Source organism: Tauraco erythrolophus, chromosome 4, assembly GCF_009769465.1.
Source record: "Tauraco erythrolophus isolate bTauEry1 chromosome 4, bTauEry1.pri, whole genome shotgun sequence".
In the NCBI taxonomy this organism is placed as follows: Eukaryota; Metazoa; Chordata; class Aves; order Musophagiformes; family Musophagidae; genus Tauraco; species Tauraco erythrolophus.
The window spans coordinates 11,826,835-11,853,735 of NC_141468.1; the positions used below are offsets into that span (position 1 = coordinate 11,826,835).

The following is a 26,901-nucleotide window of genomic DNA, read 5'->3' on the forward strand; positions in this document are numbered from 1 at the left end:
TCTGTGGGAAGGCAGAGCCCTGCTAGAGCACCTGAACTCAGCTGGGCAGAAACAGTGACCTGCTACACTCCAGCTTATAGGAGAGCTTCCGGGATTGATCCAACCAGTCTGGGAGGGACACAGCTTTTTTCCTTCAAAAATGATGCAGGACAGTTTTAGCAGACATGAGTATAGATAGTTAAGGGCACAGTACCCTGGAATTACATGATGTGATCCAAACTGACAGTGTAGATGAACAGATATTATTTTCAGTTGTCTGAAAGTGCATGTGTTCACATGTCCAGAAAAGCAGAGAAATATCATAGCAGTTCTTTGTCCTTCCAAGGACAGGCATGACATTTTTTGGCAGAAAATAAGAGTCCTTTTTTTTTGGCTTGAATCAGAGTCCTTTGATTCTGTTAAATTCTTCCAGATAGTGTCTGGCAAGAAATATCCCTAATATAATCAGACAAATAGAAAAGATTGAAGACTGAAACAAGTTCGATGGCATCCACTCCCAAACCAGAGCAGAAGTCTGACATCTCATAAAATCACCAGCTTTAGTAGCACTCCCAAACTGAAGGAGGGCAGGGACTCTTAATTTTTTGTTTAAATAAAAATTATGCAAGTTCTTACTGTAGGGGCTTACTATACCCGGCTGCTACACCACTCACCCTCCATCACTCACTCGCTCTTCTGAGTTGAAGGTTCTGCGATCTGCTTGTAATTTCATTATGTCATTAGCAATTAATTTTGAAACAGAAATAGTTGTAATTCCCACTTCATGGAAAGAGAGCAGTGATTATGAATGTGTACGGTCCCTGTGACTAAGACTGAAATACAGGGATTCCTTGGCAGTAAATGCTGCAAAATGAGGACTGAATTCTTGGGTAGTATAATTGTAAAGAAATAATTAAATATTATTATTAAATATTATTCCTGTATTAGTGGTGAATTCGTTGCTTTTTTTTTTTGAAGTTGTCTTTTCATTGTTTTTATTTCACTATTATTTATTTTTTGTGCTGTTTCTGGACTTTGGTCTAATAACTGCCTTCTGATGAGTTTATTACACTTTTTTGGCAGGAATATCTGGATGTTTTGGGAAGACCAATGGTTTTAGCTGGAGAGAAAGCCAAGCAAGTCCAATGGACAAATGTCTATCTGGATGCTCTGGTATGATCTGTATTTATGTCTAGTAAAGTAAGAATCGTATCAAATCAATAACTGTAGGGGACTATTTTCCACAGTCCTGAGGACTCAATTTCTTACAGTTCCAAACATAATTTTCTGGAATTTCTAGCACCTGTACACTTTAATAGAGCAATTTCCTGAACAGCAATTTCTAATACGCTACTCATTACTTACACCTAGTATCCTCTTAAGTGTCCTGAAATTCAACAGAGAAAAGCAATTTATCCTACACACAGATCTTTAAGTGTAAGTCATTTTTGTCCTCAAAACAGCAAGAAAGAAGCAAATAGTTTTCCAATGTTATACCTACGCTACAGTAGAGGTCAGCTGTTATGTTACTGGTGTGAAATTCTTACTTTTTTTTTGATAAGCGTTCTAGGCAGAATGAAACCTGTCAATGTTACAGGGTGTTTATAATGATTTTAAACTTGGATCTTTAAACTATTACGGTTGTTGTAATTACTTGCTTCCTCAAGGTAACGATTGCTTTTATTGGATAATTTATATAATGGGGAAATAAACAGCTTTCCTTACTGCTGAATTTATCACTTTGGTCTTGTAAAACAAACATATTCAGGAAACTGCGAAATACAAAGTATTATTAGCAGCAATGTAATCTGTTGCTCTAGATAATCTTCAACCGAGTAACTCTTGAACTAGGCAAAAAATACTGCAAAATGGTCATCTGGAATCAAGTATTTATCCAAGTTCACATGGTTATCTAATGTCATGTCAAAACCCACTTCTTCCCATCAGTCCGCATTACTATAAAATTTTTATCAACGCATTGTAGAACTGAGTGTGACACAGGGGAACTAGTTTTTCTTTGGAATTTCAATGGTCAGAAGTTCATTAACCATGTTTTCTTGGTTACTGTTGAAGTACTTACTGGAAACATAAAGGATGTTATGATGAAAGTTCGTGTGTTCTGTACGTATCCTGTTTAGCCAAAGCTAAATTTGTAACTGGGGATAGAAAGAGATCTGTTTAGTGAAGTAGAACGAGTGATACCCGCAGACTTCTGTTGTATTACTTTGTCTTTTCAGTGGGTTCACTCGGTTTTTCCTTCAAGTTTTTCTCTATTCATGCATTATACATCTATGTTTGTGTATATGTAATTTTATATATGTGTATGTTTGTGTGTGTGTGCATACATAGATATTTATAAAAAGTAGGACAACCCAAGGTAAACTGTTGCGGTAAAGGCTGAAATTTGTGGACTTTCTCATCACAAATGAGGGCATGAAGACACAGGTGTATCTAATCCACTCTGGAGCCTTTCCCTAATTCTTGGTTTTAGCAGGGACTTGGACCAACTTGTCAAACTGGTTCTTTATATTAAATTCCCTAAAGCAATTCCCTCCTGTAGGGCTTGCTCTTCTCCTGCCTGTGCTTCACTGGACTTTTTCCTATTCTTTTTCTCTTGCTATCCAGCAGCTATACTGGGGCTAAGGCTAAAATAATGCAAAGTGCGTTACATAAGGCCAAATTTCAATTGAGCTTCAGTTTGGGTTATGAAATCCTAAAGAGGTGCTTTCATTGGAGGCTGTCTTTCCAGACTGTCTTTAATAAGTTGATGTGTTTGTGGCATTTCACACCTCTTTTCTTGCCCTGTTCCTTCAGGTTCTGTTACAGTGTTGCTTTGGACTCACTTTCTGCAAGATAATCCCAGAATTTTCAGATACTTTTAAGTTTACCAGTTAGTCATAATTTATTCACAATTATTGTCCTCTCTAATTGTACATTTTTTTGGAGGAGTGGGGGTGTTACCACCCATACTTACCCCTCCTGTTTCGTTATGTATCTCTTCAATGCTCCTTCTAAATAATACCCTCCTCTTTTTTTTCTTCTGATTCACCTCCATCTCTTGCTTCTCTTATTCTCCTGAAAAGTCCACTTCTCCTTCTCTTCACCTTGCTTCTAATGTTACTAACTCTAATCTGATAAACTTTCATTTGATATACAAATTTAATTTCATGAAGGATGGTTTAAAATTCAAAAAGGTGTTATTTGACTGGACAACTGGAAAACTGATTTCATCAGACTGGATTAATAAAGTATTTGAGCTTTTTTTTTTCTAATGATACAAGGGGACAAATGTCATGTGATTCCTCAATAAAATACAACACATGGATTTGTTACCTACCTGTTTACTATCTTTAAGTTTGATTTGGCTTTCTCCTTTTTTATTTTTTATTTTTTAACTTATTTTTTTCCCCCTGCAATCTGAAGTTTTTAGTATAGTGGATACTGTAGCTGTAAACGTGTTTTCATAACATTTAGGTTTTTTTAAGCTATTATATCCTAAGTTGTTGCACACCATCTATTTGTTAAAAGTAATTTATTATTCTAACACATGGACAGAAAAAAAAAGTAATTTTAACTTTCTATGCATAAAACATTGAAGTAGTTTTATTTTTTTCCTTTTTACAAACTAAAAGTCAGTACTCTAATCTAGTGTTTGGCTACAGTGATCCTTGGATTTTTCTAATAGATTGTAGTTAAAATTTGTTATTTAACTAAAAAGTCTTTTTCTCCCCTCTGTGTGTGGTTATTTCCTAGGAGCTGGGCCTTGTGATTACAGGAACTCTACCTGTCTTCAATCTAACAAAGGAACAAAATGGGAAAATAGTAAGCTGTTACTTAAAGAAAAAAAAATAGTAATTTGAATTAAATTTAATGCCAAACTCCTTGAAAAACGTGTATTTCCATAGAACTTTCTACAGTTTAATTGTCTTGTACATCAGAAACAAAGGGGTCATCTGTAGTTGTCTGATAACCTCCTGGGAACAAGAAAATGCAAATGAGCCTATCTGTAGTTCCCAGTTTCAGGCTATGACATTCCTTGATCTATCTCTGTGGTGGCACACACTGGTGGCAGTGTGAATGCATTAAGTGCTCAACAGATGGGAAGTAGATGATGATATTAGTTAGGCCTTGCCAAGAAAGCAATGCCCAGATAAATTTATAACAAATCTGTGAAGCTATGACATTTCAAGGTAAAAGGCAATTATGACTTTAAATTAATTGGTTTGAATAATAGTAGAAAATAGCACTGTGTACTTAGTTTAAAAACTAAGTATTAAATAAATACAATTGCCCATCCCTATTACTGTCTGAATGGTATCAATTTATGTCCTCTTCACAAAATCACAATGCTGCTTTTAAAAAATCAGACATAGAGTATGCTTCACAGTGTGTGGTAAAATACTGTACATTTGGTCTGATACTTATGTTCATTCAGGTCAAAATATACAGAACTTTAGGTAACATATTCTTTGATTCAGTTTCTCAGATATTGCATAGACTCAGACTGAATAAATATAAATTTGATCACTACCATTTCTTTTATTTACTTTCAGAATAGTTCTCTTAGTTTCCCTTTAAAAACAAAACAAAGCAAAAAAAAAGGTTTCATAATCTTATCTACAAGATAATGCTGGTATTCGCTGAGTCTGGTTGCAAAGTGAGAGACTACTGACTATCAAGGGACGTGTTTCTGAGAAGTAAAACAGCCATGGTCTAGTACAGAGGAACAAGAGGAGAACTTGAATCTGCTTGACGTATCTATCTACCTGAATTTTAGCTTACAGACTGCAAGATACATCTTCCAACACACATTCCAAACTTACTTAATATGGAGAAAGGATTCAGGTGATACTATGTAAATGACTGCCCTTCTTTTCTGTAGTGGGAAAATAAATTACAAGTGAAGTAAATGTAGTGCCTGAGTCCCTGATTTCAAATGCTGATGATTACCGTAGTCACTGTGTTTTTTTGCTTTGTCGGAGTTTATTTAATTCATCATTATACCATAGCCAAACAAGGTTAATTGTTTTGGGGTCTTATTTATCAATTGCTCAACCTAAGCGTGCAATAGTAGCTCAATATTGGTGCTAGTAATTTAATATCTACATCATTGGCAATATTAATGTCTCACTTTTGCTTTCACCTGGTTTGTTTTTATTTTTATTGTTTATTCATCCAGGAAAGCACCTATGTTCACCTTTATAAACAATTTTCATATTCTGTACTATATTCTGAGTGTATCGAATGTTATTTTGAATCACTTAGATATTATTTAAAATATATAGAATAGACACATAAGTAAATAGACAACTTTTAAAGCAGTATCTGTCAAACAAGAGACAAAGGCAAAACCAAACTTCAATCACTGTTGCAGTTATTCTGCATTGTAAATATGTCAAACATATTCTAACATTTTGGAATCTTACCAGAACCAGCTGATTCTTGGAGTAATGGGAGTTGATGTCTCTTTGGAGGACATAAAAAAACTGACACCCCGATTTACAGTAAGTTGCTCGTGTTGATGATTTCTCTCTGTGTATGATTTATGTATGATTTCTGTGCATGCTCTTTCACAAGTCATACAGCAATGAATAGATGTGAGTCAAAATACCAGCAGGCTTCTTTTCATATATTATTTTCCATTGTTGTAGATTTTCTGACGATTTTCTCTCCAGCCATATACATACTTCTGTGTGAATTGTCCATCAGGATGCATCTGTAAAAGCCAACTTTTACACTGGGGGATATATTCCAAGTAATTATTTTCCTTTAGCTTAAGGCACTGCTTTTTAGTTGTATTTGGTTCTTATCACAGTGCAGAGTACACAATCATTTCAGCTAATAATACTTAGCATTTATATAGGCCAGTTCTTTATAGAAAAGTTCTTTAATATACATGTCTGTCTGTACCCTACTCAGTATGACTGATTTATATATGTAGATGTCTAGCTGGGGAATTTCTAAGAAAATAACTAGTGCTGTGGGAAACAACAGCTGAGGAAGCAAAGGAACATAATGAATTTGACCGAAGGCAAATGCAAAGTCCTGCATTTAGAATGGAATAATCCCACGCCACTGCCCAGGCTGGGGCAGACTCAAAAGGCAGGAAAGGGCCTGCGGGTCATGGTGGAGGACAAGCTGAACATAAGTCGACGTTACGTCCTTGCAGTTAAGAAGGCCAACGGTGTAGTGAACAGCTGCATCAGGAGTACTGCTGCAAGTTTGATCTCTTCAGTGCAAGAAATACATTGAGGCGCTGGGTAGAGTCCAGTGGAGAGCCACTGAGTTGGCCAAGGGACTGGAGTACATGACACACAAGGAGAAGCTGAGGGAGATGGATTTGTTCAGACTGAAGAAGAAACCTAATGAGTTATCTAATGGGAGTTTTAGAGAAGCTGGAACTCGACATTTCTTGAAGGTTTATAGCAAAAGATAAGAGGCAATCAACATAGTTGTGGCAATGGAAATTCCAACTGTAAATAAGGGAAAAAAAATCATTGTTAGAGTGGTTAAACACCTTTGAAATTTAGTCCAACTTTGAAGTTGGATCTTATTTTGAAGGTAGCTCTGCTTTCAGTGAAGAGTCATACCAGGTGACCTCTATACTTCTCGGCAGCCTAGTCTCCAAGTTTTTGATTCTAAAAGAGTAAACATTGAAAAATTATCTTCTATATGTTAATATCTCACAGATTTCATGAAGCCTGAGGCATTGTATTTTCCTTAATGTGACCATTGCTTGAAAACCATCAATTAGTCTTCCTTTATTACTTAAAACCTTATAATGCTAAACTTCATTTCTTTCTTTCAGCTTTGTCCAAACGGATACTATTTTGCAATTGATCCTAATGGGTATGTGCTACTTCATCCAAATCTCCAACCAAAGGTATGAAAAACCTTCTAACTTATTTCTCCATAAGGGAACATTGTCAGAAATAACAGAAGCATCTAAGATCTTCTGAAAAGCCAGAGAGCCAGAGAGCAATAGCAAAGATTTCTCAGTTGTGAGAGTACTGTGAAAATCCATGGTTCACATATGGTTTCCTCCAAATCTGCTTTAGTCAGCGCAAAGACCAGCATTGCCTTGTATCGGATTTGGTTATCAGCAAAATAAAACTGATATGTATTTTACCCATGCATTTTCCTATGCAAAACAAGTACTTTAATATACTTATCAATATAAAAACAACTAGTGATAGCTGTAATATCATTGTGAAGAACTTGCAGTGTGTTACGAGATGCTCTCGAAGCAAACTGAGTTTATTAGTGCACATGTTTAATTTGTGATGCTTTCTCTTTTCAGAAATTGAGAATTCCATACTTGCAAAACCACAGAAATTAGGAGCAAACACAATGTATTTTTCTTGTCTTTTCATATGTGTTTGTTTGCTTATTTGCTTATTTTCTATTTACCAGAACTGAAACCCGAGCTGTAGCATTGGGATGGATCTAGAAGAGCGTTCTTTCCTAGAATGCTAGATTTTTTAGTAGCTCAGCTTGAGAAAAGTCTTCCATCTTTAAAGATGAAATCTTTATCTAAATCTGATTAGCATGGAACTTTCTTCAAATGTCAGGAAAATCTAAACCCATTATTTCAGTCTGGCTTTATATCCATTAGCTATAGTCCTGAGCCTGTAGGGACTCCTATTTTACATGTATCTTCTCAAATAAGTTGCCTCCCTTGCTTTGCTGAGATATTTTAACATGAATGGATGATTTTTTTGTTCCAAAATCAGAACTTTATTCTTTGTTTTAGCAAACAATTTCTCCATGTCAGACAATCTTCTGTTTTGTGGAATAGTTGAAAATGTTTGTATTTTGATTCCATTAGAAAAATACTTTCATCAAATTTTGCCTCATGAGTTCATAGTGCACAAATGCAGCATTATATAAAAGATAAAATTTAATTAACTAGAAAGATAAAAAGTTAGAAATAATAATGAATCACTATAAGTGTTGAAGACCAGACAATATATCCATGTAGTTCAGTTGTCAATATTAAAATTTCTCATTAAGACAGTTTGAGCAATATATGGCGAAGATAAAAGCAAACTGTGAATACACAGGCAAATAAGGCTAGTAAGGCTTTTAAATTTCAGTGGCATCCTATTCCTAAGTTATTTTTTAGCATTTATTACACTTTAGAGAAACTTCTTAAGTATTGGAAGCCTGTATTTGCTGCCTTTAGGCATGGAAATGTTGATTTTTTTTGTAAATTGGATGCATATCCATCACTTAATTCCTCTCAGCCATGTTCCTGTGGCAGATGAGCAGCAAGCCCTTAAGCTCTTGGCTGTGTGATTGTCCTCTCTTGTTTCTTCACCAGAAAGTCCGATCATAGCTACAAGAGGGATAGCAGACCCCCTTTTCAGTACTTCACCGTCAAAAGCAGAGAAAGAAATTAAGAATTTCTCTACATATTTTAGTGATTCATTTAATTCTTAGGCTGGGGGAAGTCAGCATTGTGAATATTTGAGTTAATTTCCTGATCAAGTAATGAATATGTTTTAAATCTTTTGCCAAGTGTGTAACAAAAGAAAAAAGAAAAAAAAGTGCTTCTGAAGAAGAGAAAGAATAAATTGATCTTAACTATTGATGAAATATCCCTTTTGGTTTATTGTGAAAGGACCCCTTTAAAAACAAGGAAAAAAAGGAAAAGAAGAATTTTATATAGTTTTCATAATTTGTAAGGACATCAGTTTTTGAATAAATACATTAAGTTTTCATGTGTTAAAAATGAAAGTTTTGACTTGAAGATTTTTCTTGGTAAATGGCTCTGAGACAAATATATGCATCATTACTGACCAAATATTTTCTTCGTTAGAAGTTAATAGAAGTTCAGATGATGATGATGATGAGTCTGTTTACCTTTTCCTTATATGCAAATGAAACCATCTTTTTGTTGACAGAAGGGATATAAAATGAAGCAATGTAATATTCTTGTTTTAGGCACAATCTTGTGAGAAATGGATGGATATGCATTCTGTTTGTCTCATATGTGCTATTATACCGCTGTGTAAACTCGTAACACTGGAGAACAAAGAATCTTTGCTAGAGAGTGAAAAACTCAGATCATCCCAACTAAATCTAAGCAGACTGAGAGGGATTATTAGGATACTAATTGTCATGGTTTGTTGGTGTGGTTTTCTACCTAAAAGTATGTGGAAGTCCAGAGATGCTTTCACATACAGCTCAAATATTTATTTAGAATATGTTTAAAAAAGAATATTTTGCAAGTGATATGTTTTATGTTGTAGAATAGTGCCTAAATGTAATATTAAGCATATGCATTATTATTATTATTGTTATTGTTGTTATTAACAGTTACACAGACTAGAGTTTTCCACTCCCAGTTTGTTTGGGGTGGTGCATGCTATTCAGACTGATACAAGAGCTACGTTTTAAAACTAAGGTACACTACAAAGACAGATGTATTTAGAACTCATGGACTTTCTTTAACATGTCATATTAATTTTAGTTGAACCTCTAAATTTTAGTTGAGTAGCTGTTAACTTATTAACAAACAACATATTAACCCTCTTTGCCAGCAATTTTTCAATAGATGTGAACTAAAACATAACTACGTCTTTACCTTTGAAGAGGTGAGGGTGTATTAAATGGTCCCTTCTTCTGAATGTCTTCTGCTTTTCTTCTGAAAATCTCTTACCTCAAATCAAAACTGGTTCAACACAATCAATATTTTAGGAGACTGTCTTGCAGTATGATCTCACAAAAAAAAGCCCCTAGAAATTCAGAACTTGTAAAAACATTTGCATGACTGAGAGAATGTAACAAAAGGCAGGTTCAACAAGCAGATTAAATCATGAAGAACTTTCCCTTTATGTTCTTATTTGCACATGAAAACTACATCAAAGTATAATACAGGAAACCTTTTTTTTTATTTTTTCAGCTTAATATAGTTTTAAACCACTTAAAATACAATTTTCAAGTTTGTGTAGTTAGTCATATTACATTTTCAAACAAATACTTAACTTTTTTTAATTTTTCTTTGTATGTCTGTGCGTATGTGCATGTGGTTTTCCCATTGTCCTGGGAGAGAACAGGTGGATACTCCACCAAATAAACATAGTCACTGAAGTGAGTGCATTAAGCATGTGTTAACAAGATTAGTCTTCATTAGATATGATTTGAAAAGAGTAAATAATTCAATTTCTGATTCTGTTCTAAAGATTAACATCTTTTTTTTCATTTTCTTTATGGTTCTGATCAAAATCTATTTAATGGTAGTTCTAAAACTCCAGGTGCCTTGAATAGGTTTGAGTATTTTGTCTTACAGTTTATGATTTTGAAAGAAATGTAAGAGGAGATGGTTTTAAGAGCAGATATAACAGTAAACAAAAAGTGAAACTTCTTATTCTCTATTTTAATTCTGGCAGAGTATGTGGGAGGTTAGTGAACACAGCTCTCTGTTAACTGAATTCAAATAGTTTAACATGTGTCTGGTTTTCGTTTCCCTAGACAAAACCTGAGTGTAATTATGACAGAGAGCTCAGAACTCTTGGTCAAAAAGAGGACTAGTCTCTGCTTGCAGTAAACGCGCACTGGAGAGTAGAGATGTTGAGGGAAGACGTCCATTCTATAAGCAGACTGTTTACTAATAGTGTAAAAATATAAATTACTGCTTTTTTGTTACTTCAGCAAATTGGTGTGGGCATACCAAAAGTTAAATTGAGAAAAAGGAGACCCAATGTACAGGTAACTTTGGATTAGTGCATTAGAATGCATAGACCTGGAAATACAATTAGAAAGCTTCTGCCCTGCTTACTAGGAAAAATCTAACTAGAGAACTGTTTACTTTGACAAACAGCTTCCAAAGCATGAAGCTTGCATCCTTCCTTGTTTAAATAATAGAAAACATGTTATTGGCTGTAGTGAAGGGCGTTCCATTAAATTATGGTGCTTTACTAATAGGTGCTAATTAAAGCCGTGCTGTAAAAATTATTCTTCAGATTTTGAAACGAATTTGAAGACTGGAAAAAAAAAGAGACTACTTGTGCTGGCTTTGCTTGCATAAACCCAAAGTCAAGAGAAGATCATTCTTATGACTTCATTGCCAAGTTTTATTGTACAGTGTATGCTGTATAAAATTGCAGAATTTGAATGAACTGTTCAGCTTTTTTGGGGGAAGTCAGAGTAGAGCTTATGTTTTACTTGATGTTAAAATCAGGTTTTCCTTGGTTTAGCAAACCCAACTATAAAGGATTAACTGTCATTAAACGAACGGGGAAAAGGAAATTAGTTATAGTTATGTAATGTAATCCCTGAACACAAACACTTAATGAAAACTTTAAAATCATTAAAGGAATAGATTAACTATGTAATTAGCAAAGTAACAAAATTATGTACAGTATACCATGCTAATTTCTTGCACATATGGGAATATATGATACAAAACTGGCTTGCATGACAACACCAGTAAAACATGGTGTAAAATCCTGATCTAATTCAGTTCAGTGATTTCACTGAGCCTGGGGTGGCTATGTTTATACCACATCTAGAAGACCGCCGCTGGGCTAGACTTTTTGTTTCTGCACTGGAGAAAGCAGCACTGGAACATGAAAAAATCTCAATTTTCTGAGCACCTTTGGCACCTCAGCGTGCTGTGGTATGGTGTGGATGTTGCTGGATTTGCCTGGCTATGCTGGCTGCCCAGGGAGGTGCAGCTCTGGGCTCCCATCCACTCCAGGTGCTCCTGAGTCTCCCTCTGGGGCCCAGGATTTTACTGCTTTTTTGTCATCCTTTATTTTAAAAGCCTAACAGCCTGTGTCTTCATTAGTACTGCAGGTATGAGTAAGAACTAGGCTCCTATAACTCACACCAAAGAAGACTTCCATAGAATCTGTGAGAATACTGACCTCCCAAAACACGACAGTGACATTTTAATGAACTTTTTTTTTTTTTTACGTTGCTGCACCAGTTCTTTCTTTCTTTGTTTCCTTCTTGATTTGTCATTGATTTAATAGATCTTTGCCTTTATTTGTCATGCTGAAAATGGATTGCACTCCCTTTATTTGCATGCTTCATTGCTAGTGATCTACTTCTGTTTTGTTTTATTAAGTTGTGCTGGTGAATGTGGTGGTGTTGCGCTTATTCTAGTCATGTCGCGTGCATGACTGGATAGAGAGAAGAGCAAACTGAACAGTAAGTTTGTTTCTTCATGGCTTGGAATAAACCCTAATAAATGGCAACCTTGGAAGAAAAAATTATGGAGCCCAAATACTGGTAAAAACACATTCTTGGGGGAAGAAGACATAGTGGGGAAAATAGTCTTCCATGTAACGTATGGGGCTAACAATTTCCTATTCTAATTTCTAATAGATTTCTCTGTGCCTCAGTCACATCACATAATGTACCTATACATGCTTAGTTTCTTTGTCCATTAAAAGTCATGAATAAGTACTTTATAAAGAAAGTGTGGTGATATAAGTCATAAAAAGAACAAAAATAGTTAATGTATACTTGTTTAAAGTTGACTTTGGGCCTCCTTGACTATGGCTAGCCCAGGTTATCATTTGAAATGAATATTGACCTTGATTTGATGTGATGGCTTTTATTTTTCTTTTTTTACCATTTCTTTTCTTCTCTGTTCCTTTGTGTGTTGGAATGGAATGTGAACTTCATAAATGCCTCCTCTGCCATGCCAATGCCTTCAATGCATGCTGTTTGGGTTTGACCATGTATTCATATCCATTGCATGTAAGAAAATGTATTTTTATATTTATTTTTACATTTTAGCCTTTTGCTATTCATTTTGAGAGTGTGGATTTGTTGGGGGAAAAAAGCAACTGCATAACAAGAATTAAACTGTTTGGAATTAGTAGCGAGCACATGTTAACGCTATTATATTAAAGTTACTGGTTTTATCTCTCCTATATAAGTAGGAACGTAAAAATTGCTTTGAAGTTAACAGTTATCAGACATTTAAAAGAAGTATTTGGAATCTTTGTCTGAAATCTTTCCAGTGCATATTTTCTTTCTGACAATGAATTTATTGGATTTTCTCTTATTGGACATTAAATCTTACTTGCTAAGAAAAGGCGAGATTCCATATACCCACATATACCCAGCAACATGTACATTAATTCTGCAAGAATATGAAGGAGTAATCTTTTGACTTCTAACACTATTATATATTTCAGTCTTGAAAATAAGGATTGCTGTTAAACTCTTAATGCTCCAGACTACTAGATGAAGGCATCTTTTACCAGCTGTTCAGGATGTTACTTTCTTCCAATATGAACTGAAAATACATACATAAATTGCAGTGCAACATGCTTGCATTCTCTGATAGAATAGTCACATACACATTTGTCATGTACCTTTGCCAGCAAATATTAGGACAGAAGGAATATAATCATAATTTTGAATGAAAGGACTTTATTCTACCCTGAAATAAGTTAGTATAGCTGAATCACTAAAATCCTCTAAAAACATCATTATCAGAATTTACACTAGTCTTGAAATAATAATATCAGCTAGTGATGATTTTTCTGTTACTAAACATATGAGAAACAGTGCTCACTTACTGATAAAGCTAGATCTTCAGATCCTTTCATGTATGAACTGTCCTATTACATAAAGCAAATTATATCAATCAAAATAAATTATTAAAACTGTCATTTTCATCTTCTATTCTAAACTATCGGATTTAAATGCTCAAATAATACGTACCCGTACTCTTTTTTCTAAAGATCCTCTGTTAGGTGAGTGCATTAAATAACTACTGAGAGATGAGGATTGAGAATTTTTACACCGCATGTAATATAGTCAATAGGGTTTAGCCAAAATTACTTGAAAAAAAAAACCAAGTTGAATTCCTAACAACTGACTCTGTCCAAGTAAATGCAGACTGCAAATGAGGAAGGGGCAGAGGCTGGAGAGTGGTCTGAGCTAGTTCAGCAGAGCTACAGTGGTCTTCCCACACTCCTATGGGACCAGGGTTGCTCCATAGTCGAGTGTCAACATCATGTGCCTTCCTTTGGTCTTGAAGCTGCTGGGTCACAGTATTTCCGTGCTACAGGTTTCCATCACTTAAACTGAGATAACGGTACTGATGTCAAGAGAAATGCATTCAAAACTGCAAGGTGTTCAGGGAAGTCCTGTAATGCTGACAATAAACGTGTAATTTGCTATAATTGTCATCAAACAAATCATTTGCTATAATTACTCTTTGAATCTTGAGCTGCAGTCCATTCCCGCCTCGTAACGGCAAGTCTGTAGTCTGTTTTTGGCAAAATTGCGGAAGAGTACAGTTGCCCCATCTTACTGGTCAGCTGGAAAACTCTGCCTTCTTGGAGGCAGGACACCTAATGAGAGATTCATATCTGATGCTTCCTCTGATGCGTTTTTTCCCACTCTTGCAGTCTCTGACATACCAGCAGTAGGGGAAGCAGCTTCCCAGCATGAGCCCAATACATGACAGGCTGTGGACAGACACTGACCATTAGTGTTAGTTTGATTTTCACTTACCCAGCTAACCCCTCTGTCCAATGAAATAAAATAAAGGAGAAAGGGCCACTAGTAATTCATCATGCTATAAGAGATTAAAATAGATGGGTAAGTAAGCCCAGTTAAGTATCAGACTTAGAAATGAAAGGACTAGTAAGATTTGTAACATTACAATAATATGTCTTTATTATTTGATCATTCAATATCTTCTGCTTCAGAATCCTAAATCCCAGGAGCCTGTTACGCTGGATTTTCTAGATGCTGAATTGGAAAATGATATTAAAGTTGAGGTGAGGTTACCTGGTTTCTTAGTATCTGTTACTGCTTGTATTTCACTATATTATAACAGAAAAGCAATAAATGTTCTAGATTTTGAACAGGAGTGCATTTAATTATAAATTTTAATTTGAAATTTGTCAAGATGATGACTTTCTAGACAGATGAAGTAGTAATGAAACAAATTTAGAACCAATATTATTCGTAGGCAAGGCCAACTCATTATGTTCCTCTCATTTTGAAAGACACCATGATTACTATTTAAATAATTCTTCTTCATTAAGTGGCCATTCCGGGGGGGAAAAGGGGTACGTGGGGGACACTTGTAAATTTTTCAGAACAGAACACTTTTTAATAGGATATTAGTGCATTACCTGAAATACTTTAAAAATATTTCCCTATCTCTTACTGATGCAAGCTTATTGCAAGAGAACTGAGAAATAAAGTGAAGTTCTTTAAACACTTAACAATTTTTGACATATTTTTTCACTTCATTTGAAATTGTTCTTTCATAATGACACTATTGGTATCTGTTAAATTCTGCCTTAAGTTTCTTTGAGACTCCTGTTTCGGAGAGGAGTTACTTTCAGATTGGTATAAAAATGTTTTTGTAAATCACTGCTGCTACCAGAATCACACAGCCATGCTGGGAATCATGAGAAATGCTAGACAAAAATCCTCATCCACACAGAATTCATACTCTCTCTAGTGCCCAGCATCAAGGAGTTTTATGGGATGGTCTTGCTACACAAAGTATACCAGAATTTTTGCTTCATAACTCTACTGATTAAGTATATATTTGGATAAAGCAATTTCTAATTAAAAAAATCTGAAAATATGAAACAACTTTTTTTTAAGAGCTGACTTTCATATCCATTATGTTTTTCTGTGTTTTTATGAAATATTATGTTTTATACTATATGTGAATTATTATATATGTATTATATATGCATAACCCAGTTTGTGTTTTTTTCTTCTTCCTCACCAATAGATTCGGAAAAAAATGATAGATGGAGAAAGTGGAGAAAAAACATTTGAAACACTGGTCAAATCTCAAGATGAGGTAAGACAAGAACACGGGCAAATACATTTACAGGAACAAACAAACCCAGAAAAATAGTGTAAAATGGTGAAAAGATGTTCATTTTGCAATGTCAATGTGTATCATTTTCCCTCTAGATTTGCTAGTTTTACAAGCTTATAGTAGAAGAAAGTATGGAATTATGAAAAGAAGAATTGTTTTGTTTCTTGATTTCTTTGGTGTATCATTAATCAGGCGGTTGTTGATGAATGAGGTCTTACACTCTGTTCGCCAGGAAATGGACCCAGCCTACTTCTCTGTATGAATCCCAAACCAAAATACTTAATTTGCCTGTGGAGATATGTGAGGATGGGTTTGGTAGTTTTTGTTGTGGTTGAATGGGAAGAAAAGAGTGAGGAAAAAAGTTAACATTTATATGCCATAAATGAAGACTACTTGGGATGAGCAAATTCATCTTACAGTTAGATTATGTACTTGTGCTTTCTGAACAGTATGTTGAGTTCTTTATTTTCTCATCCAAAACACTCATTCCTGATAAAGATTGCTACTGGTTTCTCTAATAAGACAGACACGTTTCCTAGCAATAGGAAATAATCAGATTTTATATGGATTCTTACATCCATGCTCTGCTTCTTAATGAGAAGAAATCATGACCAGTGTGCCAAAATAGCAGTTCTGGCCAGACAATGCTCCACAATTACAGTTCTACAACAGCTTTTTGAAACTGTTTTACTCTGAACATGAAACATCTTGAAGACAGCTAATTTAACGATTTAGCAGAAGAACGTGCAGCAAATATAGCATCAAGGAGATACTACACAACCCTTATATATGTAACACACCATAACAATACTCAGCAGAATTGCTTGGGACTGTGTAGTTAATTTTTCATGTCTAGTAGTGGCTGCCCTCTCCTGTTGATCTCTTGTAACTTTGGTATCTCCAATGGCTCTACTGTTTGAACTTTAGTGGCAGAATGTTCCAGTGAAAAGTTCCTCCTTCTGACAAGGCATGTTCCTCCTTCTGACAAGGCATATGCTACAGAATCTGATCAAGTTAAATTGATAAGAAATCAGGCCTCAGAGTTTCAAGGGGGGGTTATGTTTCTTAAAAACTGGACATTCCTTACTTGTATTCCATTCAATATCTAATGGATGGTAGCAACTTGTAAATTCTGCCTTAAATTTTGGCCAGATTACACCAAGTGAAGCCCAATACTGAGCAGTTCCTATTACCAGCCCTCTGACTCAATTCTGCATTGAAAGATTCTTATATACTTATTTTTGATACAGAAAAAATATTTTTGCATTAAACATGGTAGAACCTTACTTGTCTTCATGGATGAAAATCAGTGGCACTGCACGTCTTTGCTACATGATACTGAAAATGGAGCTGAACCTTCTGAAACATGTCTCAATCACTCATCCACGCTGTTATTTCACAATGTCAAGTTTATGGTCACTTGGTTCCACAATAGACCTTTGGGAACATACTTAGAATCATAGAAACATAGAATGGTTTGAGTTGGAAGGGACTTTTAAATATCATCTAGTCCAACTCCCCTGCAATAAGCAGGGACATCTTCAACTAGGTCAGGTTGCTTAGAGCCCCGTCCAACCTGACCTTAAATGTTTCCAGGGATGAAGCATCTACCACCTCTCTGGGCGGTGTTCCAGTGTTTCACCTCCCTCACTGTAAAAAATTTCTTCCTTACATCTAGTCTGAATCCACCCTCTTTTAGTTTAAAGCCATTACTCTTTGTCCTGTCGCTACACACCCTACTAAGAAGTTTTCTCCATCTTTCTTATAAGGTGCCTTTAAGTATTGAAAAGCCACAATAAGGTCACCCAGATCCTTCTCTACTCCAGGCTGAACAATCCCAACTCTCTTAGCATTTCTTCATAGGAGAGGTGCTCCAGCCCTCGGATCATTTTTGTGGCCTTCCTCTGCACCTACTTCAAAAGGTCCATGTCTTTCCTGCACTGAGGACTTCGGAGCTGGGCATCATATGACCATTCCTCAGCCTCTTAGTGTCTGCACTGAATTTGACAGAGCATGCTGCTTCTGATAGTACAATTTAAAAGGAGTGCAGATAAGGACAGGAAGCCACGCTCAAGATCTTCACAACTGTGCAAATCCATCAGATGCATTTTTTATTCCTGAGCTATGGGTGTCATTGAGGAGATCAGTGGCTTTACTTGCATGTATGTCCACCTGTGAGGAGACAGATTAAAATCTGTATATTCATTCAACTCTCTCCTAACAAGTTTGTGACTTTGTTGCAGAAAGATTGTCATGATATTTTATTATATTGCGAAGTCTAGGAGATTTGACTTGGTGTTGGGCACTGTCTGCCTTTGTGATACCCTGTTCAGAAAGTGCAGAACCTCATAGACTCTCTTCCTGAGTACAAAACCTCACCTTCAGTGGAGGCAGACGAATGTAACTGTAGATGATCTTAGCTGAAAGATTATGATAACGATGGTCACGTAATCATGTAGGCAGCAGGGTCATACTTTCCTACTTTAGTCTCTATGAGGGAAATCAACTTAATCCAAGCTTTATACACTTACATTGTCCAGGTGCAAAGCGTGCCCGTAAGTTAGGATCTTTGATCCTGTGGAGTCCGATGATCTCATTAAACATGCCCATGCTCCTTCTCTGTATCCCACTTCATGCTGGTTTTCACCTCTTCCCATGTCCTTCCAAAGCAGAGCCCTGAACCAGCAGTCCCCTTGCCTTTTGCCAGGACTCTCTTCTGTGCTTTCTGACAGTAGAGCCCCCACCCGAGCCCTCCTGAGTAAGACTGTGCAATGCTGCTTTACAACCTACAGGGAAATCCTGCTGTGTGGAAAAAAATGTGCCTTTTCCTGAATTGTTCCAGTATCGAAGGACAGTGAATGAACAGGGCCTTCCTGGGGCAAGGAGGATAAGCCCCATCTGATATCAGTTCTGCTACCTCACCTGTGTCAAGAGTCCATCAGCCCGTCCCCCAGTTCTGAAGGGAAACTAGATCATTCCTGACCCACTGTTGGAGAGTCTGAAGTCCTGCTGGCATCTGTGTTGGGGATAAACTGCTCCTGAAGGGAGGGTCTCACTGGGACATTTTCAGATTTGTGTTGTGGTTTTAAGGAGTGCCTTTCCAAGCCTATGGATGCAAAGGTATAGGTGGTTAGAAAAGGGATGGTTAGGTCACAAAAATACAATGACACTGTTGGGGTTATACATTAGATTGCATTCACGGCAAAGTTGTTGAAGACATCTCAAGCTGTACTTGCGTTTCCTAGGCTGTGTGATAAAAATGGCCTGGAACAGTTGATCCTGCAACTGTTTGCCCAAAGAGGGAGGGAGAGGAAGCATTTACACATCCAAATGCTGGAGTCAGCTACGCACTGGGGCTGGGGGGATAAATGTGACATCCCTGGGTGCATGAGAGTATGTCAGTTTTGCACGGCCCAGACCACAGTCTTTATTTGAATAGAATATCCCAAGCCTTTTGGTCCCAGATGATTCAAGTGCCCATGAAATTAATTTCCCTCACCTTCCCTTGCATCTTGGCCCAAGATTTCTTCCTTTACTCGAATCTCTCTGAGAGAAGAAGGGAGCAGCCAGAGGTGGCTGGCGATGGTGACCACTTCAAGCCATTGCACTCTCCCAGCTTCAGGCTGCTAGAGCCAGAATAAAGCTGCTTCAGACCACGGGCCATGCATGAGCCATGCATCACTTCAGACTTGATAGCTTCATATATTTTCTTATAAAAAGGGCTGATGTGGTCAGTTGGTCTGAACTGACAGTTGCAGTCTTGAGACTTAAAATTGATGTCCTTTTTGTTTTGCTTTTTGGTTTAAGTTTGCATTGCTTTCCTTTTGTATTGCAGCTGGCCTCAGCAGTGTCTTGGGAGATGACCTCATACTACAGCATAGAGACTGGACTCATAGCAAGTGTGGGTGGGGTGTGCTGGAGTCCTCCAAGGCCTCAGGGGCTTTCCATCTAGCAGAAAAGATGCCAGAGGAACAAAAGCATTGCCACATTCGGGCAGCCGGGGTGGGCACTAGTGGAAACTGAAGGGTCACAAAAACTGCAATAATATGTAGATTCTTTGGCTGTGACCAGCTGGGGGTGAGATGGTCTCAAACCGTTCAGTAGTGAGGTAGGCTAAGGTAAATGGGAGCAGATATATCATAGAATCATAGAATGGTTAGGGTTGGAAGGGACCTCAAAGATCATCTAGTTCCACCCCCCCTGCCATGGGCAGGGAATATGAGCACTTGTGATCTCCTGGTCTATCTTTGAAGGGAGATTTCAGTCCTTTTGCTTTCAGGCATGTTCACAGTGCTGGTGGCAACAGGATTTAATAAGAACCCGGTTCTCTTCCTTCATTCCCTCGCACCTTGGGCACTGCTTTTCTCTTGCCAACGTACATGGTGTGCAACCCCTGGCACTGTGCCTGATTTAAAGGTGCTGCCTGGCCTAGGTTCGAGTGTCTGCTTATTTGTGAGCTGAAGTAATACTATAAGCACATCATTAGATATAAATAGGCTTCAATAGGAATCTCTTCAGCCATCTTTTTAATTTAAAAATCAAATATATCAGATCATTAGACACTGATATATGCATCTTTCTTTTTTCCCCTTTTTTTCTTTTTCTTTCCAAAATTATTATTATTAAATTATTTACACTGTCAAGCTGTGCTGAAAAGCAGCAGCCAGACAATGAGAAGGTTTTAAATCATAAATTTTAAAAAAAGACACCTCTTTTTCATAACCACGGTCATTTTCACACTTGTGTTTTACTGCAAGGAAAGAAAGAACGTAAACATATACCTGTGGCACCTTTCACCGGTGTTTGTAATGTTGCAGTGCAACAGCTGCACAGACTTCATTGCTGGCGTACTTACAAACGTCTGATTGTAAAATAATAATATGTTGCAGCTGGCATAAACTTGTAGTTTTCAAATTGGAAAATTGAGTAAAACGATGTGAGCCAGGTGCATTAATGATTAAATCTATGGGGAACTGTGAGACTGCCCATCACGTCACTTTTCATATCAAAAGAAATGATTGGTAAAGCTTATCCTAATGTATTAAGTTATTTAAAAATAAACATTTACTTCCATGTTAAATTTAGATTAACTTTATCTGATTCATTAGATTAAATTTAATCTCATGTTAAATGAGATTAGAAACACATGCAAGTTTAGCATGGGGTGCCTGTATGATCACGACTACCTCACTGTGCCTGTAGATATGACTTAAATTTAAATGCATTTACCCGTTTGTACTGTGACCTGAAAGGACAGACACTTGGAATTTTTGTTTTTAAAGAGTTACCTACAAAGTCTTTTTATAATTGAGGTTTTTGTTTTCGTTGTTTAACAGCAAAATGATACATAAAGGAGAGAACATCTTTTTTGATATTTAAAACACATAGAAAAAGGTTTGTATAGACCTGGCTAATGAATTTAAAAGGCAAAATGATAGGTCATGTTTGTCTTATTTTAGTTAAATTTGCATTTTGTTAATGTTCAATAAAAAGGATAGAGATGATTCTTTTGCATAACGTAAGTTTGGAAAATACTTAAGAAAAGAACTTGCAGCTCAACTCATGCTTTTAGCAAAATAATAAATAGAATTCCAACAAATTTATACTTGATTTTACAGTGTATTTCTTAAGAAAAGGGCATCCTTATTGAAGCTTCAGCGTTAATAATTTATTTTTTCACCAATATCTCTTTGCAGAGATATATTGATAAAGGAAACAGAACATATACATGGACTGCTGTGAATGGCACTGATTACAGGTAACTTGTTTCTGTTCTCTGACTTCTTTTGTGCAGTTAAAAGTAAGTTTTGTTTATTTTGGTTAATATTTGATTGTTACATTAGCTAAGTCAGGACCAGATCATCTTGTCTTCAGGCCTGTAGGATTTGCTGGGTTCCTCTACAACTCTGAATTGTTTCTCTGTCTAAAAATCAGAACGTCAGTCTTTCATCCAACTGTTCAGATTTATCACTAGGATATTTCAGTATGCAGGAAAAAAGATTTTTATGATTGATGTTAAGAATCTTACCTTTCCTCCTACTTTCTGTATCACATCATACTTTGATTCTTAATAGCACACTTTCTTTTAGATTCCTCCTCTTATTTCATCTTTTCTTTGCATGGTTTTCACGTTCTTGTTTTAATATGCATAGTAAAAAGGAAGATGAAAAATGTGACGTTTTTTGCAAATCTTTTTCAGTTGCAGTCATTGCTTATATCATGATTTTGCTAACCTTCATGTCAGATCTTAGGGGCAGGAACTATACTACTGATTATCTCTGAAATCCATGATAATTTGTGACAAGTTTTAACTAATTAGCACTGATACTGCTTTGTATATAAAAACCATATGGGGAATGTCAGCAGGAATAAATGAAGTAATGGCTAAATGTACATCCGCTCTTGAATGCAACATTGGTGTGTATATTATTTCAAACTCATTTAAGCACACAATTCTGTAACATTAGAAGGAATGTAGAAATTTGACATTATCCAAAGCAAGTTAAGATTTACCAAGTGCCAGAAAGGATGAACTACTCTATTTCAAAACTAGATGGTCCAAATATTAAGTTAAATTTTTACCAGAACAGTATTTTTATTATGATGAATTACAGTAGTCCTCAGCCAAGCTGGTTCCTGTTTTCTGTTATGTTCTGCACATTTGTACAGCCGAGGACAATGCAAACGTTAATTTGTATGCAAAACCAAACAAATCAGTTTTAACAAGAGAATGTAAATGTAGGACTTTATCTTTTATTCAGCATCTCATTTTTCTGTTGAACTGCCTCTATCTTTATACTCTGTAAGAAAATAATATTTTTATCAGACTACGACATCTAAAATCAGTAAAGAAATACATTTGATTTATATGAATTCTTAATTCTTACTGAGCTCCCTGGCATGAGATACAGCAATAAATCCATGGAGTCACATTGCAGAAAACCTATTAAACATAAAATTATGGATTTTAATTAGCAATTTCTTCTAGCAGTAACTGTTAATGACAGGTAAACTGCTACTGATTTCCCTAGAGGAGAATTGGTAGAAGGCTATCACAAAATATTCAGCAACCTCACTTACATTCTGTTTAAATGGCAAAAGTATTATTAAAGGTCATCTCATTTATGGCTCACTTGTACAACTTTTTTAATGTTAATTTCTGTGACTATCTATTAAAAACCATTGCAGTTCCACAGTCTTGAAATCTGAGTGCAAATATTAAGGATGAGATGTGGGAGATGATGATACCTCTTTAGTGATTACACTCATACCTCCTGTCCTTTACATACCTTTTTAGAGCTAAAGTCTTCTACACATGTATTGAATTTAGTTGCAAAAAGAAGGCATATATTTTTTTTAACAAAAATAAGTATAGTCTAACAGCAAATGCGTTGCAAATGCTTTGCAAATCTGAAAATGTTATTACACAATTATGTTCAAAGATTTTTAGTGGTGACTGCATTATTCAAGGAAATATTTTGCATCTTGAATGCAATGTGAATTCAAGTATTGCCAGAAACATTTCTTAATGAATACTGGTAGTTGTCTGGTTAGTAAAAGGAGAGTCTGTCATTGTATGATGCTTGCAAATCAGTGCAGTGCTGCCTGCTTGTTTTTGCAGTCACTGATCGCTTTGACATGTGTTATATTGGGGTGCTAAATGTGTTAGAGGAAGACACAAGAAATCATGTATTTTACTGTTTGCAATTATTTGGAAATTCCTTGCTTCTCTGTTAAAAAGCACATTTATGCTTAAATGTGCAAATAAGAATGAAAATAAACACAGGGAACTTCAAGACCAGCGTGAACCTGCTTGCGTCTCTTACAAAGTGGGAGCCTGATACGTCACTATATGACTGTCTTGTCTCATGATGATCTAACTTCCAAACTTGTTAATTGCTTTCAAAACACAGACAAGCTGAAATGGGAAAACTACTGTAAATAATGTAATTGCTTTCCCTGTCTCACTTCTGTTGCAGTTTGGCATTGGTGTTACCGTCATACAGTTTTTATTATATTAAAGCCAAAATAGAAGAACCAATAACTCAAGCCAGATGTAAGTACTATGAAGGTTTTCTGGTTTCGTCTAGTATTGCCAAGTCTCAGGTTCACTTAAAATGTTTAAAATTCATAAATTTTGTGGAATTCACTAATGTTATCGTGATGTACCCACGAATATCTGCAGCAATGATTCTAACCCGTTGTAACATCCAAGGTACAAGAAATATTCTATAACGATAGAATATGTGCAGGTACCCCAGTTCCACCGACAATCCTTTCCCCCTTGCTCTGTGCCTATAGAATCATTGCTTTGTGTATCCTCTGTTGCTGTCATTTTAAGGGTCTGGATACTGTTTTTCTTTCATTCTATTAGTTAAATGTTGTGATACAGAGTATAGTAGTACAGCTTTTTTTTTGTTATTTTTACAGTACTTACAGTATAATATTTAGCAAAGTATCTCTGCTGCCCATAGGAACAGATTAATGTGAAAGTACTGTTTGTTTTAGCTTGCAGCTAGGCTTTTATTTTGCATTTTACAAATAGTTTTAGTGGATGTTTGTAATGTATTTTTGTATTAGACTAATTTCAAGCCATTTACAGATTCTGGAGAGATAATTGGAAATGATACTTGTGAGTATTCAAAAGCTTTTTGCGTATTAGGTGTAGCTTAACTGTAATCTAGATAGCAGACAAAATAGACCCCATCATATCCTTTAAACTTTATCCAAGTGTTACGATAAACTTGAACAAATATGCAGTTAAACAAGCAGTTAGAAAAGCACTATGAATGTCTCTGACAGGCATAAGATACTGTTAGTTTAGAGAAAACTTGATTAGCTCTAAATCACTGCCTTCTACCATCGCCTCCTGCATATGAAGTAGGATATGGCAAGTTTTTAATAGTCAGTGATTTATTTTCTAACTTGGTCAAATAGTAAGTAGTTTAAAATTAAAGTTTTAGTGAGTGAATATGGTTCTCTTAATGGATTAGATCATCTGGTTTTACACTTATATCAATACAACCTGGAAAACAGACCCTTGAAATAGCCACAGTATATAGAAGGTACTTGAGAAATAATTGAGAAGGACATATTCTTCGATCTTCAAAGATGTTTGTCTTTTTTCCAGACTACAGCTGTATGTAAATTGAACCTTTGATCTATCTATGCACAATATTTTTATTCAAGGGGCTGTTTGAATAAAATATTGGTTTGTGACCCCTTTTGCTTTACCCTGTTTTTTTCTGTTTCCCTGCTTTCTCTTTCTGATGGATAGTGAGAATCAAAAAGGGCAAGTATATTCTTGTTGCTCAATTTCCTTCTGTTTACTGCAGTTGATATTTTTCACTTATATTTCTATTCCTACTGGATATTTTCCTCTGTATTCCTCATTTCAGGATTTTTCCCATGATCATTGGGTACCATAGCAATAGAAAGGGAACAAAAGATGTGAAATGTTTTTCTGTTTTCATGCACATTTCAGTATGTTGCTAATCTCTAATCCTTCTTTGTCTGGTCCTATTAGTGTTCAGTGACACCAGCTATTAAAGCCATTCTTTTCAGTAGCATTTAAGGTGATGCATATATGGATGAGGTTTTAAAATTTATTGCCGAAAATACTAGAAGCATTTTCCTTCATATTCTAACAACTTAGTGTCCCAAATATTTCCTTGTATCAGACTGTAATTCTAATGAAAACATCTCATGTTTTCATGTTGTCATGCTAATGAAATGTCTTCTCTAAGTTGTTAGATACATTGTTGTTGCCAGGTGTCTGTTGTATATAATAATCGAGTAATTTTTTCCTATACTGTGAAATACTGAGAAATATACAGTATATTAGTAGGAAAGTGTCTCAAAATAGACATTTCTTTCTAAATTCATGGATGCATGCAAAAGATAGTAAAATATTTTGAGAAGACAAAAGGCCAGGTTACTTACTTGGTGCTTACTCTTCATCTTTGTAGATTCAGAAACGCTGAAGCTTGATCATTTTGACGAAGCTGGCTATACATTCATAGCACCCAGGTTGGTTAATTTCCCAGTAATAAGTATTATTTCAGCAGTAAATAGACATTTGATCAGATTAATGACATTTACAAAATGCAGACTTGACCAATGAAGTTTCATTTTGGTAAAAAATACTAAGTAAATGAGCATTTATTAAATTCATGTTTTACAAGATCAATCTTTTCTTCTTGCTAGAGCGTAAATAGCATCTTCAGGCTCTGATTCCCTTTTGTATTAATCAAAGAGAGCTGTAAAATGTGACATGTCATAATTTATTGATGTTTTAATGGAAGTCTTGCACACGTCTGTTCATTTCTTGTGGCTGTGACTTTTAAGGTTTTACAACTTTGTACCCTAGCTTCTCATTAGTTACCATAATACTTACCTCAAGATGTTTTCCAACTTCAAGATAAAGTGTTTCAAAGCTCTCTATCGCTTAAGGATAAATTAATTTTTGATTTGTTGAAGACAAAAAAAATGATTGAGTAATTGAAAATCGATTAAGAAAGTTCATTAGTTCCCTGTTCTTTCATGTGAAATTTGTGTAGCCCTTGTCACCCCTGTAAATGTATGTTTGCAAGGGACACATGGTATGATAAATAGTTCTTAAAAATCAATTCCTTTAAAAGATAGTTATGATAAATACAGGAAATGCTGTACCATCAAGATCAGTTAAAAATTGTTGCATTTTTTAGTTATCTTATACATTTCTGTATCCTTTTAAATTTAGACTGATTCATATGTAGAACATAGTCTTCTATCTTCAAATGTATTCTCAGCTTACTGGTTTAATTTAATTTTTCTGAAGGACTGAAGTTATTGATAATCAATTGTACCTATTTGCAGTTTCCAACAAGTCCCTAGTTGTTAGGCTGATCTACATGAACAAAGCCTGTTTGATACGGAGCTCTGTTTAAATGTGAATGTTGGTATAGGAAGAAAAATTCTGCCTGCAGTCTTTCAGGATCACAGTAAAGTAGAGAGAGTTGGGGCTGTTCAGCCTGGAGAAGAGAAGGCTCCGGGGTGATCTTATTGCAGCCTTCCAGTACCTAAAGGGGGCCTACAGGGAAGCTGGAGAGGGACTT

General features: G+C 35.8%; 1 protein-coding gene across 5 annotated transcripts in view; it reads left to right on the top strand.

The window, feature by feature from the left end:
* CACNA2D1 (calcium voltage-gated channel auxiliary subunit alpha2delta 1) overlaps positions 1 to 26,901 on the top strand; it is a 437,667-nt gene that overhangs the window by 382,761 nt on the left and 28,005 nt on the right. The window contains exons 15-25 of one of the 5 annotated variants that reach the window (XM_086609980.1): positions 1,063 to 1,152; positions 3,733 to 3,801; positions 5,409 to 5,483; positions 6,788 to 6,862; positions 10,636 to 10,692; positions 14,664 to 14,735; positions 15,713 to 15,784; positions 21,502 to 21,563; positions 23,785 to 23,861; positions 24,408 to 24,437; positions 25,774 to 25,834. In XM_086609980.1, the coding sequence (XP_086466106.1) occupies positions 1,063 to 1,152; positions 3,733 to 3,801; positions 5,409 to 5,483; positions 6,788 to 6,862; positions 10,636 to 10,692; positions 14,664 to 14,735; positions 15,713 to 15,784; positions 21,502 to 21,563; positions 23,785 to 23,861; positions 24,408 to 24,437; positions 25,774 to 25,834 (740 nt within the window). Of the gene's footprint in view, positions 1 to 1,062; positions 1,153 to 3,732; positions 3,802 to 5,408; positions 5,484 to 6,787; positions 6,863 to 10,635; positions 10,693 to 14,663; positions 14,736 to 15,712; positions 15,785 to 21,501; positions 21,564 to 23,784; positions 24,041 to 24,407; positions 24,438 to 25,773; positions 25,835 to 26,901 lie in introns of those variants that run through there. The other 4 variants (XM_086609982.1, XM_086609981.1, XM_086609983.1 and 1 more) reach the window with 4 other exon arrangements.